The following is a 17,075-nucleotide window of genomic DNA, read 5'->3' on the forward strand; positions in this document are numbered from 1 at the left end:
ATAGGCCAGGTATGGTGGTAACTACAGGGAGAGTGAGATGTAGTATATGACATAGATAGTAGAAGAGTACAGGGAACGCCTTTCCAGTAAAGAAAAAAAAAAAAAAAAAAACCTAGAACCGAAACCAAGGAAAGCTAGACGGACTATGCAATGTAGAATCAGATCGACTTCTTCCAGAAACGAGAGATAAAGCAGCATTGTTCTGATCTCGGTTCTCATGCAACTTCACTCCATGGATCGTCCATCTCGTAGGCTGAGCTACTATTATGGGCGAACCCGCCTATACTGGATATGCCGAGAGTAGTGTCATTGTTACTCTTTCTATTGCTGAAGACGCTTGATGTTGATGGAGTAGAATTCGTACCGTTAACGGGCGTATCCTCGAATTCCGGCAAGCGATTTTGCTCACGTTCGCGTTTGACAGTTGAGCTAGTAATCCCATTGCTCACGCTGAAATTAGGATAAGAAGGAAAGCTCGATGTCGATACATAAAACCCCTCGACTTTGCCCGTTGTATGTGCCGGAGGCGAAGGAGGCATTTCAATGATCTCGACATCACTTTCGTCGGAAGCAGGACCTGCCATTGTTGAGATTTGCGCAGACCTGGACTCCGCTTTGAGCGGAGGCTTCATATCGGCCCTTCCATCGTCGAGCATGTCATCTTCTAGAGAGATTGCATCCATAATAGACTGTCCGGCTTTGCTTGAACCGGCTCCGCTTCGGGTTGGTGTTATCAAGTTGGCGGGTGTTCTGGAAGCGGGTCTCTTTCGAGATGAGGATGAGGAGACAGGCTTCTGGATCCCGTTGCGGCCCATACGGGGTGTTCGTGGAGCAGGAGAGGCAATACTGCCGATAGTGGATTTTCGGGCCTTCGCAACGGGGAGATCGGTGACTCCCCGTTCTATGGCTTCCTGTCGGAGTTGATCGGCGAATGAGTGGACTTTTCGGAAGCGGTTTTGAATTGCGTCGTATGTTGCTCCCTGTCCGAAGTAGGTGGCTATGGCATTGTAGTCGAGCTTGCTGGTATGTTAGTGGGATAAAGCCATGGGGAATGAAACTGCCGTACCTTTAGACTCGGATGGGCTACGACGAGCGCCGCACAGAGACGGTCGGCTGACTCGGGTTGTTTCCAATTGACCATTGTGCTTTTGATGTTTTGCGTGGGATGCCGATTGCAAATGTTCAGAGATGAGCAAGTGCGAGATGATTAGGTTAGAGCCTCCTGTCCATTGAAGTAAAAGAAGTCTTGGTAGTATCATGCCAGAGATGGTGTGGAGGTAACACAAAGATCGAGTCTCCAGATGCTCAGTGAATGTCAAGGCATGATGGCTAGCCAGTCTTGGGACCACAGATGTGACCGCCAGTCAAACAGACGGCCGGGCGACAGGTCAGAATGTTGGTCTGGGGACTACCCAGAGACTGAGATTTAGTGACATGACTTTTATTGAGCTGACAGGCTAAACCCCGCAGACTCAAGAGAAGGGGAAGTACCTCTCTCTCATTTTCTGTGGAAGACTGTGTACTGCTACACTGAATCTGTGGGAAGGGAAGAGAGTGTGCTGGGTCCAGCCGAAAAGGTACCTGTCCACTGCCCACAGAGTTGACGTGTAGATTCCACCAGAGGAGAAGAAAGGCCGACTGGCTGCACAGAATCCCCACAACAGCACCAGATCCGATCAGTCATCTGGGGACAGTAGACAGAACAGATTCACTCTGAAACAAGTCTGCATCCACCCCACGGCTGAGTTCGGGGAAGTCTTGTTGCAGCATCCGCTGCAGCCAGAGACAAAAGCCAAGTGGATAAGATAAGCACATGCAGGAACATCCACCCTCCGATGACAGGGATCGTCTGTTGAGACTAAGATGGGATCTGCATCACCGATTCCAGCATATCTACAGAGTACTAAGTGAGGTGAAGTGCGCAGAATACACTGCATAGTATCCGACTGCTACCGGCGCTGAAGAAATCAGAGGCGTCTCTACAGTAGACAGCAAGTAATACATGAATAATAAGATAACTGGTCAACGTCGCTTGGAAATCGGCAGTCACTGTGTGAACCACAGCTATTCACTATAGAATAGTGAACACAGGAGAAAATGTATTGTCACATACCCTGAGCTGCTTTCCACTCCTTCCATTTCTTGTAGTCTGTTCTGGTCTCTCGTCGAGTTCTTCTTCTCCTCTTAACCTTTCTCTTTCTTACATACTCGCTCTGCTTTTGTGATTAAGTCTCTACTACAAATTCTTCTTTATTCTACTTCGTCAAAAAATATTACAGCTTCTCTATACATACATAGAAAACCTTATCTGCACGAGGAAGAAACAACCATGAAGTGGACTCCTGAGAAAGATCAGCTTGTAAGTCTACTCCTCTTTCCCCTCTTCCTATCCAACACACAACCTACACCATCTTTATTATTCCCCTACCTACTCTATCTACTTTACTTACTCTACCCACTCTACCCCCCTCACACCACATCGCATCGTCCTCCCCACCAACAAACAAACAACTCACCCACCAATCCAGCTCCTCCTCAAAATCCTCGAAACCCACTCCCTTTCAGTCGACGCCAAACGCGTGGCCGAAGCATGGCGTAAGTCTATTCCCCCACCTTCTTTTCCACTACTTACCCCAATCCAACCAACCAAACCCAGACTAACCACCTCAAACCAGCTAAATCCCTCGGTCCAGACATGCCCACCCCCCGCGCCATCTCCGAGCGTCTCGTTCGCATGCGAAACACCGCTCGCGAGTCCAGCGGCATGGAAGGGCACTTTTCCATCGGAAAGGGGCTCAAGACCGGGAGTCCAATGACCAAGTCTACTACTAGTGCCGCTTCCAGCCCTGCTTCTGTCTCTACTCCTCACAAGTTGCGAGTCAGTAATGCCAGAAAGGGGTCGGGTTTGAAGCGGAAGCGCGACGACGATGATGATGATGATGAAGTTGAGGATGGAGATGTGCGGCAGTATACGCCTACCCCTGCTAAGATGAAGGTGGAAGGAGGTAGTGATACTGAAATTGAGAATGGGATGGAGACCCCTACCAAGACCATGAAGGGGAAGGGTGTGAGCGCGAGGTCCTCTGCTCAGGTGAAGAAGGAGGTGGTTGACTTGGAGAGCGAGGCGGAGGTTGCTCCTGTGAAGCGTGTTCGTAAGGCCAGTGCGCTTGCGCCTGGAATGGTGGAGTGGAAGGACGAGGATGATGAAGGAGAGGGGGAGAGCTCGGCTAGCGAGTATGTGCCTGAGGTGGAGGCTAAGGGGGAGGGAGTTTACAGTGCTGAGGAGTTTGATGATGGCGACTTGTATGATGCTTAGGTTTGCAGGGTCGTTTTACGGGGGTTGCTGATAACTTGAAGATCTGGTGGATGAACTGGACGGTGGATTATGAAGTTATGATGATTCTGCTTTAATAATATGTACTTTACTTACTCCAGCACAAGTGAAATGTACTCCAACACCAGTGAAATCTGCAAATGAAGATCCCTAGCTCAATTTCAATAGATCGGATACCACTTATCCTAAGCTACAATCACCACCCAACCCAATTCCCTTTCCATCCTAAGCAAGCATCCACCAAATAAAAAGAAAAACAAATAACCACCATCCATCAAACGAGCCAGTTACACAACCATCAACCTCCCCAAATCACCCAATCCATTCCCTCAACCACAAGCCATCTTAAAATCAAGAAGCCACAAAGGAAGCGAGAACCCAACCCCTGGCATCAAGCATCCTCCTCCTCTTCACCCTTAACAACCGGACTCTCCTGCACCTCCTCACCAACCCCACCCTCCTCAGCCCCAGGAGTCTCCGCAACACCAAGCTCAGAAAGCACCTCCTCCCCATCATCATCACTAACCTCCTCCTTCTTAACAACCGCAGCAGTAGCAGCAGTAGCACTACCATCAGCCTTCTTAGCCCGCTTAGCCTTCGGCTTCTTAGCAGCACCAGCAGCCACGACAGTAGGAGAAGTACTAGCTTCACCACCCCCAGCAACGGGGTTCTTGCGGGGTCGACCACGCTTTCTCTTCTCGGGAGTAGCGGGGGTGGGAGTAGTGGGTGTCTCGTTTCCCGGGGAAGTCATGGTAGTAGTAGCAGTAGTGGCCGGGGACGAAGCAGTACCCGAGGTAGAAACTTTGTCCTTGAGACGCTGGATGCGGTGTTGGACGGCGGAGACGGTGCAGCCTAGGGTATGTGTGTTAGTATAGTCAGATGGTTTTGGGAAAGAGGGGGAAAGACATACCGGGACCCATGAATTTGGCCAAGGCGTGCATGTCCAATTTCACGTTCGTGGTGGTTAAGATGCCGACTAGGAGCTGGGTTAGGATGAGATGTGTTAGTTTGTCTTTGGTTGGATTTGGGGAAGAGAGAGAGGAGAGTGGACGTACTTTTGCGTCTGTGACTTCATTCCAAGTCATGGGCATTTTGGCGGTTTAAAATTTGGTAGTCTTTGGGATTTGTTGTAGTGTGGGAAGAAGGTAGATGGAGAGAGGAGAGTTGTGGTTGAGTTGGAGTAGGGACGGATGGGAAGAGTTGAAGTAAGATGGAGAGAGAGGTTGCAGTTGAAGAGGCGAGGAAGGGGAAAGTAAGAAAAGATGAACAAGGGGATGGAGAGAGCCGAGGGAGTGTTCTACTTCAGGAGGGTTGTGGGTTGAGGTGGGGGTAAGGAAATCTGATTTTGATGGTTACATTCACTTGGAATATCACCAGTGTTAGGACTAAATTTTTACGCTTGGGTTTGGAGATGGATTTACTTTGAGGGTTGTGGGAGGTTTGGGTTGCAGTGCATTTATTTGATTGTGTCTGGCTTGGATATCATTATATGAACACTGGTTGAGCCATGGCGCGGTGGTATCATGAAAACATAACAAGTAATAAAGTGAGAAAGGCACAAAATATAATGATATCTCAGCGTGCCTTTTCGAAAATGAATTTGTTGTATTCCGCCGGATGATAGGATGAGAAATAGTCGTTATATCGCAGCTCCTCCCGGCTCTTCTGAGCTGTCTTCAAGTCGTCAAACTGTCGGAAAAGTCGACCGAGAGTCACGTACAGCTCGCAGTATGCAAGCCTACAGATGTCAGTACAAATCAATCTCACATGTGAGGTGACCTACGGCATCCCAATACATTGTCTAGACCCTTTGCCAAAAGAGAACAAGTACTTCTCAAGAGACTTGCCAATTACTGGATCAGTCCATCGACTCGGGTCAAAGGTTTCCGATTGTGGGAATAGATCTTCGTTATGATGCATGGTCCACGAGCTCATGCTGACAACAGTCTAAACATGTGTTAGCGGTTGGGCAATGAAAGTGCTCTGCTCGATGCATACCCCAGGAGGAACATGATAGCCATTGAACTCAGCGCCGACGTCAGGGACGACTCGTGGTAGTCTACCAGGGACTCCACAGGATAGCCTAGATTGAGTGAGCGAATGTCTCTCCCGGTTCATCAGGAATCATATCACCTTAGAGCCTCCTTGATAACAGCGGTCTTTCAACGTTAGCCATGGTTATATCAATGGGAGTATCTGGCGCATACCAAGTAGGGCAATCTTTCCAAAGCCACAAAGTCTATTTCCCCTTCCGGATCAGGAAATGCCTGCTTCAGCTCCTCCGTTAAACGTTTATAAATCTCCTCATGCCGCACAACATTGTAGGCAGCAATGGTCAGCGCATTTCCAGTCGTGTCTGCAGCTGCAGCCAACATGATATAGGCTTCGTCTTCCAGCTCCTCCACCGTAGGCACCACATGACCTTCAGTAGCCTCTGGGTGAAGAAGCTGGTGAAATATAGTTGACCGGCTTCCTTTCTCTCCCCGATCAACAGCGTCTTTCACCTTCAATATCTGGCGACGAGAGCCCTAGAGACGTTAGGCCGTGTATACGGATCAGAGACATACAACCAACCTCACGATGCAACATCATCCTCGTCAAAGGTTCACTAGTCAACTTGGCCAACCAGAACGGTGTGCTAAGTGAAAGCCCCTGGATAGCCGGGAATTGCTGAAAGAACCAGAATGCCGGACCAAAGCCTCGGATCATGTCAAAGAACTCAGCGCCAAAGTTCTCCTTACCAAGAAATCCGTAGCAATTGCCAAAGGCGTAGTCACTGATGACATCCACAGAGATAGCTCGGAAGGCATGATGCAGGTCAATACAGCCGGTCGAGCTGAAAGACTCCCTCATGCGCCTGACCAGCTTGTCTGCCTTCTCCTGCACAATATCCTCCAGCTCAAGCACCTTTTTGCGCGAAAAGAAGGGGTTCAAGGCCGATCGCTTGACTCGATGTACGTCGGGGCTTGGTGCCGTAAAGGTCGCCTTGTGGGTGCCGAACGCGCCGTAGAACCGAGGGTCCTTTCCATACCGTGATCCTATGTAGTAGATCTTCTCGCAGTTTTCAGGGTCGCTTAGGTGGATCTCGTCAGGTGTGATGCGGACAACGGGGCCTAAGCTGCTTAATCGACTGCTGCTCACAGGAGGGAATCATCGTATCATACGGCAATGAACATACCATATTGCTCATGCAGCTTTGGAACCTGAAGATAGAAGGATCCACCTTGCATGTTATACCAGAAGGCGTACAAGTGCGTGGCCCGAGCAAGAAGTGGGCCCGGTAGATGGGCCAGGGGGTGGAAGAACAGCCGGTACACGATCGTCCAGATGCATCGTAGGATGAGCAAGATAGACAGGACGGACACCGTGAGTAATAATACATGAATTGAAACCATGGCGGACAGATGGCCTGGATCAAGCCTCATGTAGGACCCTGGAGAGAGAAAGGTCAGCACCCCTGTCAGAGAGACCTTCCACTGCTTTAAATGGGGGTTATCGGGTGACCAGAAACCCTATTACCCCATCGATGCCACGCGAGTCTTACCAAGCTTGAATAATGATGATAATCATCAGAGGGTCCTACCTCATGGGGAATTGAACGAGCAGACCCCGCAAGGGGGGCTAGCCTGGATGGGAATGGGTGAGCCGTCAGTTGGGATAGAAAACCGAGCAAGAGGGACTACTAGGAAGATGGCATCAAGTCATGCGCCGTTCAGGCCTCGGTAACAAACTTCTCTGTGGCAGTTCCAAGCATCTTGACTCGCCTCGGAATCCCATCCGGTGCGAGAAATGGGTTCTTTCCAGCATACGTTCGGCATACATGAGGTAGGGACAACAGGTCATACTAGCCCTCCAGTTGCCTTCTGCAGTGCAGCCAGCAAAAAGCAATGGACCCAGTGGTCTGGTCCGAATTCCCGGCTGCAGAATTGCAGAATGTCCCGGAAAAGGGTTAATCTAGGCTCTTGGCAAGGATTGACATTCTTCAGACCTGTCATCCGCTGAGCAAGCCCAAGGCCCCATCTCGAATCATCTGTCGATTGATTTTAAACGGCCGTTACTGTTAACGGCTGGCTTTTAGTCATTTTAGCGGCCTATGCGACCAGTATCTGTGGTCTAAGTGGTCGGGTCTGACCCACGGCGAGCGATGACAAGGACAGCAGAGACAAGGGCACGAAAGACGCGAATAGTAAAAGAGGCATTTAGCACAATGAAAAGACAATAGTACAATGAAAACCGGCCGGGCGGGTCGGAGGTCAATCCGCGTCCCGTCATCTCCAAAAGTCCCCAATAGACGTGCCATGACTGGTCAATGGGTCTATTTCCGGGTGGAGCTCGACTTTGATTCTGCGAGTGTGCGGCCTTCAGAAAGAAGATCGTCGTCTGACCACCCCCAGGAAGTCAATGCCCCTGCGGTGGATGGTTGGACGTTTGCAGAGAAAAAGAGGACCGGTGGATGGGATGCACAAGGCGGCCAGGCAGACTGTGAGAGAAACAAGGAAGGCCACCTAACTAAAACTGCTCTACTCGGAGAAATGGTAGCATCATCATCATCATCATCATCATCATCATCATCATCACCATCAGACGATGGTGAGCACTTTCGTGCAACCAAGGGACTGTCCGATACCGTGCAGAACCATAAATCATAATTGGGGTCGAACTGCGATCATTGGATGTTCTCCAGCTACACCGGCGGCCGTCATCCCCCGGTCGCCTCCACCATCCAAGCTCCCGACAACCAATCGAAGGCGCGTGCAACACATACTGAGCAGGACACTAACTCATAAGTCCACATTAAACCCAAGCATTCCCGGCCGCCCCGACCTCTCATGACGGGGGACGTCGAGCCCCGATTCGCACACCTCTGCCAGGCTAGTCCTGCCTGCTTGCAGTAGTCTCCTGCGCACTGCATTTCCTCGGTTCTTATTCCAGTCAGCCGTGCCCGCAGTGCATTTCGTCCCCAAACTCTAATAGGCACTTGTAGGCTTTTGTCCATACACCCCGACCCTGTTGTAACCCAGAAGGAAACAGTCCTAAGTTAGCTTCGTGCTCGTCCAGTCCAGAAGGTTAAACACGATAGTGTCTTACACGTTGAAGTATGCATGAGTATTCGGATCACGGAGGCCTTTTCGCATCTGGGCCAAGAAGACCTGCACTTCGGCATAGCTCCACTAAATCCAGTAAGGATTATCCTGTCAGCCTGTGTCCGATTGGCTGCTGTCAAGGGTGGTGCGCAACGCAAATACGAGGTATGATACTCTCAGACACACACCACAGAAGAAAGCATGCTCAAATGCTTCATCATCGAACTGCAAATGGAGGGTGGACTTACTCCCATGACTCGGGTCAGCAGTGCCATGGCCCATCCTTCAATTCCCTGCTCGCAATGAACCAAGTTCCACATGCCTAGTTTCTTCAGCTTCTTGTCTCGACTCCACTGACCGACAGGCAACTTCATGCGGTGCTCTGTCACGTTATGAAATCCAGCCTGCTGCATATAGCCCTTAGCAAGATCGGCAATGCGAAAGGTCTTGCCGAACTTCTCGCCCGCCTCAATGAAGGTCTTCGACCAGACAGCTAGAACATGGTCGTCTGTCACCGTGCCATCATCCGATCGAAATTGTATGGACATCTCGAGCTGGTCAAACCAGCCCCCCGGCCGCAAGCGACTGGAAAGATGATTAGGGTTGAAATGGGCAACAGGAGAGTTCGTTGAGGCACTCACCTAAGAACATTCTGATAGAATGCGGGCCAGTCCGCGATTGCACCATACAGTGCACGAACGTGGATCAAATCGAAATGGTTCTCTGGATAGACCCAGTCTTCCGAGGCGTCGTCGATCTCGAACTGTAGATTGGGTGGAACAAAACCGGGCTGTATGGGTGACAAATCGGTGCCAATGACTTGTGCTGAAGGATATTCATCTGCGAAATCACTGTTCATGGGATGATCAGATATGCTCAAACTGGCCCATCTTACAAGTGCTTCTACTCACATGGCCCAAATCCCAGTGCCAGTGCCAACATCCAGCGCTCTCTGTCAGGTCAGGACCTCAGCGTTGGCTAAAAGTGTAATTGCCGTAGTTGAGCTACATGATACACACCTGTATGTTGTCGCTGATCGGCGCCAGTAGCAGTTTCCCATCGAGAAGCAATGTAAACATATGGTGACTGATACCAGCATTAGCCTGCGCATCAAGGGTGATTCTATGGAACATACGCCATATCTAATTGCTCATTTTGCATTTCGTCATTAGGACCCCTGCGACTTGGTCAGGATAGTGCGCACACCGAAGCTACCAAATGATAGAGCCATACCAATAAGCCCCCTCCTTGTAGGCGTGATAGCGTCGTCCATTCTCAAATCGGTAGGAGGTGATCTCAGAGTTTAGCGACGTTGTATCGCTCGCGCTAAGCACTCTAAGCATGAGGGGTCAATGGTGAGGGCGATTGATCAACTTACAAATCTTCTGCATAGTCCGAGAACTCTTCTTCAGGCTCTGCCTCGTCCTGGTGAGTCTAAGTCAGCCGACAATTGGAGAAAGCGAAGGTCGGCGATCAATGGTAAGCAGCGTACTGAGTCTGAAGATTCACCATCATGATGCCCTGCGACGGGCGCAGCGCTCTGGGATACGTTTTGTGGAGCCGAAGCCAAAGATGAGGTGGCTTGTGGGGGGTCATTAGCGGCAGCCCCTTGAGAATCGGGGATGGAAAAGGATTCCGCCATGGGGTCTAATTTTCGGGAAGCTCGTAGCCAAGTCGAGAAATAACGGCTGGGAAAAGAGACAACCTTTAGGGTCAGTATGGGGCAAATTCAAGCGACTAGGTCGTGTGTGTATCGAGAAAGATGGATGACATTCGATCGGGGTCGATTTTCTGATTCCTTCGCTGTCAGGGTTGTTCCTTTTAAAGAGAGGGGGCTTCCCGCTTCCCGATTCGTGGCGAGCTGCAACTAGCTGAGGTGGTACTATTAGATTGGACTACCACTTCAGGTGCTAGGCTGCCTTCTTCGAATACCCCTTGGAGATAGTCGTCACGATAGTAGCTCAGGACTATTTTCTCCCTAGCAAACAGAGATGATTGTTTTTCGCCACTCGTATCTTGTCAGCGGAAATCAGATGCAGATAAGATGCAGATGGATCGGACGACTGAGTTTCCAGCCTTGACACGTTTTGACATCTATCCAATCCACGCGTGAGTGGAGACACGAAAGTGGGCTGATCGAAGGACTTTTTGCCGCTTACTTGTGTAGCTCCAAATGCACACGATTCAAAAAATTTTCTGTACTACCGGAAGTCCTCGGCGATGCATGAACAACGATGCAGAGGATCTCTCTTTCGCTTGGCTCGCGGGTCAATCCCCACTTAACCTAGGTGGATCGGGAACGTGTAAGCGTCTAGAAAGTACTTCCTGCAACGTCTTGTTCATAATTTCACTCATGCTCATAATGCCCAAGTATTATTTTCTGGAGGTGTCCAAACATCTGGAGGACGTTGTTTCTTACCGGACAACACGGATACCAAGCACCTGCCGGCAGTACAGCCATCTATTTGGTATATCATATATTCCCAAGATGCTTCTGGTTCTACTGTTGTACTGAATAAGGAAGGTATATGATACAAAATCAAGTTTAAAGTGCGGTGCGAAAGCTTTTCTGGCACAGGTATGGCCCGCGCATGCAGTCTACTTTGTACTTTATATGCCAGTAACAGCTAAATTGAGACTGCAGTACTAGGCCAAATATCCGGTGGAAGCGCCCAGGTAATTTATCTCAAGTCAGAGCATTTGATTCTGATCATTGAAAAAGCAAGAATGCACAGCTGGCCATGATTCGGGAAATTCAGTCGTACAGAGTGGTTTGTCAACATGTGCAAGCTGAAATACATAAACTGCAATGTCTTGTGCTTAAGCTCGTAAATCTTATCTGTTCATTCCATGACACTTCGTCTCCCGTTCCTTATTGTTCGCCCATGCTGTGACCATCTGAGATCGCTTCGATCGCTCTTTGCAGCAGAAGAAGATGTTCCTGAAGAGATCGAAAACAAAGAGAGGAGGTAATCAGATGAATGGGGTCTCTCCTAGATGATATCTAGGATTGTGAACTGCCATAACTATCAATGCCATACCAGATATTCATCATAACGACGATAGGTACTCCTGGCCATGATGAGCTGGTCACATCCTCTGCCTATCCAAGGCTTGGCCGAGTATTTCCATCAAAGCATGGGAAGGCAAACAAATCCGATCCAAGCATAATCTATGTATAATTGTTTCAGTGCCTGCATAGTGTTGAGGAGAATCGCTGTCCAGGTACGATGGTGCTGTTCATGGAGAAATCCCGCAGCGGCACCGTGCATATGATGGATCCTGTTTTCTTTCGTAGTGGGAAGCCTCACCCCTGTCGAGTCTTCTTCCCCCGCATTCCCTCACCCCTTGGAATACGACGATGCGAGTGTTACAAGAAGACTTATGCATACTCGCATATATGTTCCTTGTATCTTTACACAATTATTGATAAGTGGCCAGTGACACAAATATGCGACCCCGAATGCGTTTCGACGATGTGGCCTGGGAACAAGCCGAGTAAGTATCAGACAATTGGCTGCTTCAATTCCTCGACCATGACGTCCTAGTGCCGATCGGATATTTCATGCTCGATCAGAATGGATGCAATGGGAACAATTTCAACATACTCGAGAAAGGCTCCTATAACATTTCGTTTCGATTGAAAAACGAACATGAAGCTACCATTATTCGCCTGTCGCAGCCCGGCGCTGCCTTTTTCCCAGAGGAGAAAGTCATGAATGAGGTTGCTACCATGCGATATCTCGCGGACAAGACATCAATACCCATACCATTTATCCATCACTCGGGAACAAAGAAAGAGAGTCCACTCGAGTTGAGTCCATTTATTATCATGGATTATGTCGAACATGAGACAAATATGTACGAGGCTCTCAATACTCCGGGACGCCCGAAAGAAGAACGCGGGGTCCTAGATCCGGCTATCAGCGATGACAGGCTTCGGATGCTCTATGGGGAAATGGCGGACATTTTACTCCAGCTTTCCATTCCATCTCTACCTCGGATAGGCTCTCTCAGCAGATCGATGACTTCACCTGGGACGTAACACGTCGGCCTCTATCCATGAACATGAACGAACTCGTCCGAGTCGGGAGCCTACCACAGACGAAACTTCCTGACATACACACTACATACACTACAGCTTCTTCGTATCTCGAGGCTCTCGCAGATCTCAATCTTGAGCATCTCATCCATCAAAGAAACGATTCCGTGGACTCTGCAGACGACTGCCGACGAAGATTTGTGGCGAGGCAGCTTTTTTGTAAACTTGCCAGGGACAAGCGACTCAACAATCCTGCGCTCGACAAAGGGCCATTCAAACAATGGTGTGATGATTTACGCCCAGCTAACGTGCTTCTGCATGGAGATTTAAAACTTGCTGGCGTGGTCGATTGGGAGTTCACATACGCTGCACCCGCCGAGTTTTCTTATGCGCCTCCTTGGTGGTTGCTCATAGAGAAACCCGAGTACTGGTCAGAGGGTCTCGAAGATTGGATCAAAAAGTTCGACTTCCGACTGAAGACGTTCCTTAAGGTGATGAAGGAACATGAAGACAATGCGATAAAAAAGGATCGATTGAAGGAGAATCAACGGCTGTCGAACCACATGCGCGAGAGCTGGGAAAGTGGGGATTTCTGGGTTATATATGCAGTAACGCATAGTTTTGCCTTCGATGCAATCTACTGGCAAAAGATAGACCCACGATTTTTTGGACCTACAGTGGACTACGAGGAAGCATGGAGAGATAGACTTGATCTGCTAGATGAACAGGAAAGGGATAAGATGGAAGAGTTAGTGTCACGGAAGTTGGAAGAAATGGAAAGTAGAGTTTTGGCTTGGGACCCGGATGAATATACGATGGCCTTTCACCAACATTTGAAGGAGCGGAAAGTGAAGGAAGATGAGGGGGCATGTGAGGGGGACTAGAGGAGAAAGACGCGATGATAGGTATTTTCTATATAGAACCCACATGAGGTTGAGTGCGTGTGGTTGCTTATATCAGCCTTCAATTGCATTTGGTCAATCAGCAGTATGCCACACATCGTGCCACAGTTCATAATTAGCATGGCTCGGTCTCGCGCTAGCAGTGGTAAAAACCCCTCTGCTGGTACTCTTAAACGATTCGTTGTGAGGGCTGACTATCTAGACAGTGAACGATCATCTGTGACTCTATCGTCTCACTTCGATTCTGGGCTCCCGTCGTCAATCACCGCTACTGGTCATACCAGTAAACACCATGCTTCTGAAGCTGGCGATGATGAAGTCGTCGATACAATTCTATCTGGAGTTGATGAACGCGTCAACGCATCTGTGACTTGGCGAGGGAGTAAATGCGTTATGCAGGAGATGTGTGGAAGAAGGAGAGAATAGAGGAGAGGAAAGAGGGGGGGGCTTATACTCTACGAAATCGTGCCTCAGGACCACACAGCCCGTCACGAGATTTAGAGGTACTCTCCAGAAGACATGGTGGTTGTATCTAAACAGGAACCAATAAACCAATACCAGAGTCAACGCGAAGCGAAAAGGCTAAGATATATTTGTGATGAACTGCAAGTCACCACTCCATTACCATGAGTTATGAATACTTTACTCAGTCCTTTATACCCATGTATAACAGCCATAATAGCAGCTGAGTGTGCAATATATGTTTCATTGCAATTTACTCATTGAAATGTTCTCTCAAAAAATGGTAAGATGGCTTGGAGAAGGTTACCCGGAGGGGTTTGCAACTGCTGACGTTGACAATTGTCAACAAGGCTGATTATTATATCCCCGCTTCACGGAAGGACATGGAATTGTCATGGTGGGATGGGACAGGAATGTAGCAAACAAACTACATGCACGATGCGGTACTCGGCAATGTGTGAAGACGGGAAGTCAAATGGAGCCGGACATGCAACACTTCGGCTTCCTGCATATGGATATCCGCCTCTCGGCTGGTACTAGTTATGATTCTAACGCTGGTAAGCTGGTTGCTGGTAGGCTACGATTGTCTCGGCCGCAAGCAGTCCAAGTTGCCTGTCATTAACAGATTCAGATAAATTGGTGACATGGTAGGAGACTACGTAGATCATGAACGTATTACACTTCATACGGCTGACAGAAATGGAAGAACCGTGGTTGAGGGAGCGGAAGGACGGGCCCGCTCGTTGGCCCGAACCTTGTTCTTGTTCTTGTTCTTGTTCTTGTTTCTTACGGGAATGCCGCATGTAACATCAGCTTACTGGAGGCACTACTGGGCCGGGAATGGGCGCGAAGAAGATGTTGATGAATGGGCGATTGTGTCCATAGCAAAAAGTAGAAAGTATGGTAGCATATGGAATATCTCCTTCATCCGTCCTCGTTACAGTGTATTTGGGGGGGGCTCGCATTCATAAGTAGACGTCAGACTTGGATGCTTCGAGCAAGCTATTAACGGGTTCTATTGCGGGGATGATGGTGATAGCTCAAGATCTCAAAATTATAAATGCGAGATAATACTGCCTGTGTAGATTTTGCTTGAATACAATAGTCATCACCGCTGGAAGGCAAGGACCTTGGTAATAGGCCTTGCAGGGTCCATATCAAGTAACTAATCCATCTATTTATTCATGGTTCGCTGTTCCAAGGCTTCCCATTGATGAATCTGCTGTGTTAGGAAAGAGCGACCGGGGGAGACAGAACTCGAATACGACTGAGGTGCCTTGGTTTAGAAGTAAACCCGAAGAGAAGAGGACACTTTGACCACAACCATCATTAATCTCTCACTCTGTCCAGATGCGTTAGCTCGCAGCCAGATATGCGGCTGAGCTATAAGCTAACTAGTAGTTAAGCTGCCCGCGGGACAAACGTAAGCCAACAGAGACCGAATACACTGGTTCTGGCCTGGTCGCTTGCATGCGATATTCATAGCATCTGTTACAGATCGAGATCGCATCCGATGCTGGGCACCAAGCGAAGCGGACATTCCGATGCAAGGAAAGGCCAGACAAACAATAAGACCACGCAACTGCAAGAGGGGTAATGTGTTCATCCGCTGGGAGACATTTCGCCCCATTAACAGCGTGCCAAGAGGAGGATTCGCCAGGTCAAACAGTCCCCATAGCGGGGTTTTCCTGGGATAAGCCACACGACAGGTTTTGGATCCGCGGAATACAAAGCGCTGCCAGCCAACGGTCTCCCAAACACTCCAAAGTTTCTTTGTTTGCCTGAGGCACTCAGCCCTGTCAGGGGCATTTCCAACGTCTTGGCCAGCAAGACAAGAAGTTTGAAACACAGCCACTCCGCCCGGAATCGCTCAGTCCAGAAACCCAGTGTTGTCAATCAGCCTTATGTCATTCTGTCGGCTCTGATTCACTTGCCAAGGGATTATCCCGTGGGGCGTCGTTGCGCCCAGTGACAGTCAGCCCAACAGAAGCCCATGGACGACGCATCTGCGACCAGCCGGATCCAGCACCAGCCGCAAATGCTCATCGATGACAAGCATGTCGCCATTCCATTTCCAACGCACAGCCGGGGGGCATGACATGCACCAAGCGCCATACCAAGACTGCTGCCTAGGACGGTAGGGAATCGGACGACTGGCAATGGAGATGGAGCACTGTCTGTGGCTGAGATGAAGGGGGGAAGGACCCTTTCAGGGTCCACCGCTGACCTGTCTGCCAAGAAGCCTCATTGAGCACGCGGAGTGGGGGGAATACTGGCCCCAGAGACCACCATGAAACAATAATTGTCGATTCTATGGAGCAACAAGCCACAATAGTGGGAATTTTGGCGCCTTTCTGGGGCTAGCAACGGTGAACCGTCAAATCACCGTTCATGGTACTTCACTCCATACTGGGGTTGTTGCATAGCATTCCCCTATCCCAGGAAAGCCCCCACGAAAATAGCCTACCTACTTACCAGGTTGTCGACAATCAATCAATTGAGTGCTCAAGCCACTGGCAAATGACCTGAGGCCAAGTGTATGATATTCATGTACAGCATCTCTTGGTGACTGCGATGAGCCGACTCCACTGATGCTCGACGAGGTATAAAAACCCCCTCCATCCCAAGTCCAATCTTCTTCTCCTCCATCAACAAAACAGACCACAACCACAGAGCAATCAATCTCATCACACATTCATCCTCCATCCATTCTCTCATAACCTCTTTCACAACTCCATCACAATGAGCTTCTACCGTACCGCCGAGGACATCCGCGTCGAAGACGACCACATCCTGGTCGCTAACGTCGCCAACGAAGACGGAGATATGGTGGAATCTAGATTCGACCTTAACTCGTGCATCGGAAACGATGAGGGTATGTGATCTGTTACCAATATACCAGAGTGTAGCCATCTTCTACTTTGGTTATAGATAAGCTAACCATCTACACCCAACAGGTCGCTTCCTGTGGGGCGGCAACGACTTCGCTGGCAGCGCCGAAGACATCAGCTTCGCCATCGAGGGCGCGGACAATGTTCCCGTTCTGAGAGCCAAGCTCTCCAACTCCGAGGGCGAGCAGTTTGACGCTGATGTCAATCTGGCCGAGCACATCAAAAACAACAACGGTAACCTGGAGTACCAGGAGGAGTCCCTGTTGTAAGGGCGGATTGTATCATTGAGTGTATCATGGTAGACAGTTATCATGTCTTGATAAATTTATGTGGAACTATATGAAATACCATTACCTCTGA

The 17,075-nt window shown here is 49.3% G+C and overlaps 7 protein-coding genes across 7 annotated transcripts; 3 read left to right on the plus strand and 4 right to left on the minus strand.

Annotated features, from left to right (window-relative positions):
- Positions 1-70: 70 nt before the first annotated feature.
- BO85DRAFT_516635 (uncharacterized protein) lies at positions 71-1,414 on the minus strand. The gene is made up of 2 exons (XM_025664856.1): positions 1,067-1,414; positions 71-1,016 (listed from the first exon to the last, which is right to left on the minus strand). The coding sequence occupies exons 1-2, from the start codon at positions 1,139-1,141 to the stop codon at positions 216-218; spliced, it is 876 nt and encodes a 291-aa protein (XP_025520011.1). The 5' UTR covers positions 1,142-1,414; the 3' UTR covers positions 71-215.
- A 915-nt stretch (positions 1,415-2,329) lies between these two features.
- BO85DRAFT_516636 (uncharacterized protein) lies at positions 2,330-3,354 on the plus strand (the record flags this gene model as incomplete). Its single annotated transcript, XM_025664857.1, has 3 exons — positions 2,330-2,359; positions 2,529-2,595; positions 2,676-3,354. The coding sequence occupies 3 exons, from the start codon at positions 2,330-2,332 to the stop codon at positions 3,314-3,316; spliced, it is 738 nt and encodes a 245-aa protein (XP_025520012.1). The 3' UTR covers positions 3,317-3,354.
- Positions 3,355-3,496: 142 nt separating this feature from the next.
- BO85DRAFT_474625 (uncharacterized protein) lies at positions 3,497-4,653 on the minus strand. Its single transcript, XM_025662669.1, has 3 exons — positions 4,390-4,653; positions 4,245-4,317; positions 3,497-4,186 (listed from the first exon to the last, which is right to left on the minus strand). The coding sequence occupies exons 1-3, from the start codon at positions 4,423-4,425 to the stop codon at positions 3,726-3,728; spliced, it is 570 nt and encodes a 189-aa protein (XP_025520013.1). The 5' UTR covers positions 4,426-4,653; the 3' UTR covers positions 3,497-3,725.
- Positions 4,654-4,773: 120 nt separating this feature from the next.
- Positions 4,774-6,825, minus strand: BO85DRAFT_445516 (cytochrome P450). Its single transcript, XM_025659281.1, has 7 exons — positions 6,513-6,825; positions 5,909-6,447; positions 5,542-5,862; positions 5,468-5,493; positions 5,333-5,417; positions 5,118-5,281; positions 4,774-5,072 (listed from the first exon to the last, which is right to left on the minus strand). Exons 1-7 carry the CDS (start codon positions 6,562-6,564, stop codon positions 4,910-4,912), a joined length of 1,350 nt encoding a protein of 449 aa, XP_025520014.1. The 5' UTR covers positions 6,565-6,825; the 3' UTR covers positions 4,774-4,909.
- A 997-nt stretch (positions 6,826-7,822) lies between these two features.
- Positions 7,823-10,510, minus strand: BO85DRAFT_445519 (class I SAM-dependent methyltransferase). The gene is made up of 10 exons (XM_025659282.1): positions 9,911-10,510; positions 9,797-9,843; positions 9,652-9,744; positions 9,554-9,595; positions 9,438-9,504; positions 9,330-9,370; positions 9,060-9,269; positions 8,667-9,003; positions 8,423-8,505; positions 7,823-8,341 (listed from the first exon to the last, which is right to left on the minus strand). Exons 1-10 carry the CDS (start codon positions 10,058-10,060, stop codon positions 8,302-8,304), a joined length of 1,110 nt encoding a protein of 369 aa, XP_025520015.1. The 5' UTR covers positions 10,061-10,510; the 3' UTR covers positions 7,823-8,301.
- Positions 10,511-11,648: 1,138 nt separating this feature from the next.
- On the plus strand, positions 11,649-13,344 carry BO85DRAFT_434725 (phosphotransferase family protein; the record flags this gene model as incomplete). The annotated part of the gene is made up of 3 exons (XM_025658481.1): positions 11,649-11,916; positions 11,967-12,279; positions 12,426-13,344. The coding sequence occupies 3 exons, from the start codon at positions 11,649-11,651 to the stop codon at positions 13,342-13,344; spliced, it is 1,500 nt and encodes a 499-aa protein (XP_025520016.1).
- A 3,222-nt stretch (positions 13,345-16,566) lies between these two features.
- Positions 16,567-16,984, plus strand: BO85DRAFT_434726 (CVNH domain-containing protein; the record flags this gene model as incomplete). Its single annotated transcript, XM_025658482.1, has 2 exons — positions 16,567-16,699; positions 16,782-16,984. 2 exons carry the CDS (start codon positions 16,567-16,569, stop codon positions 16,982-16,984), a joined length of 336 nt encoding a protein of 111 aa, XP_025520017.1.
- Between the last annotated feature and the right edge of the window lie 91 nt (positions 16,985-17,075).

Source organism: Aspergillus piperis (genome assembly GCF_003184755.1).
Source record: "Aspergillus piperis CBS 112811 unplaced genomic scaffold BO85scaffold_2, whole genome shotgun sequence".
Classification (NCBI taxonomy): domain Eukaryota; kingdom Fungi; phylum Ascomycota; class Eurotiomycetes; order Eurotiales; family Aspergillaceae; genus Aspergillus; species Aspergillus piperis.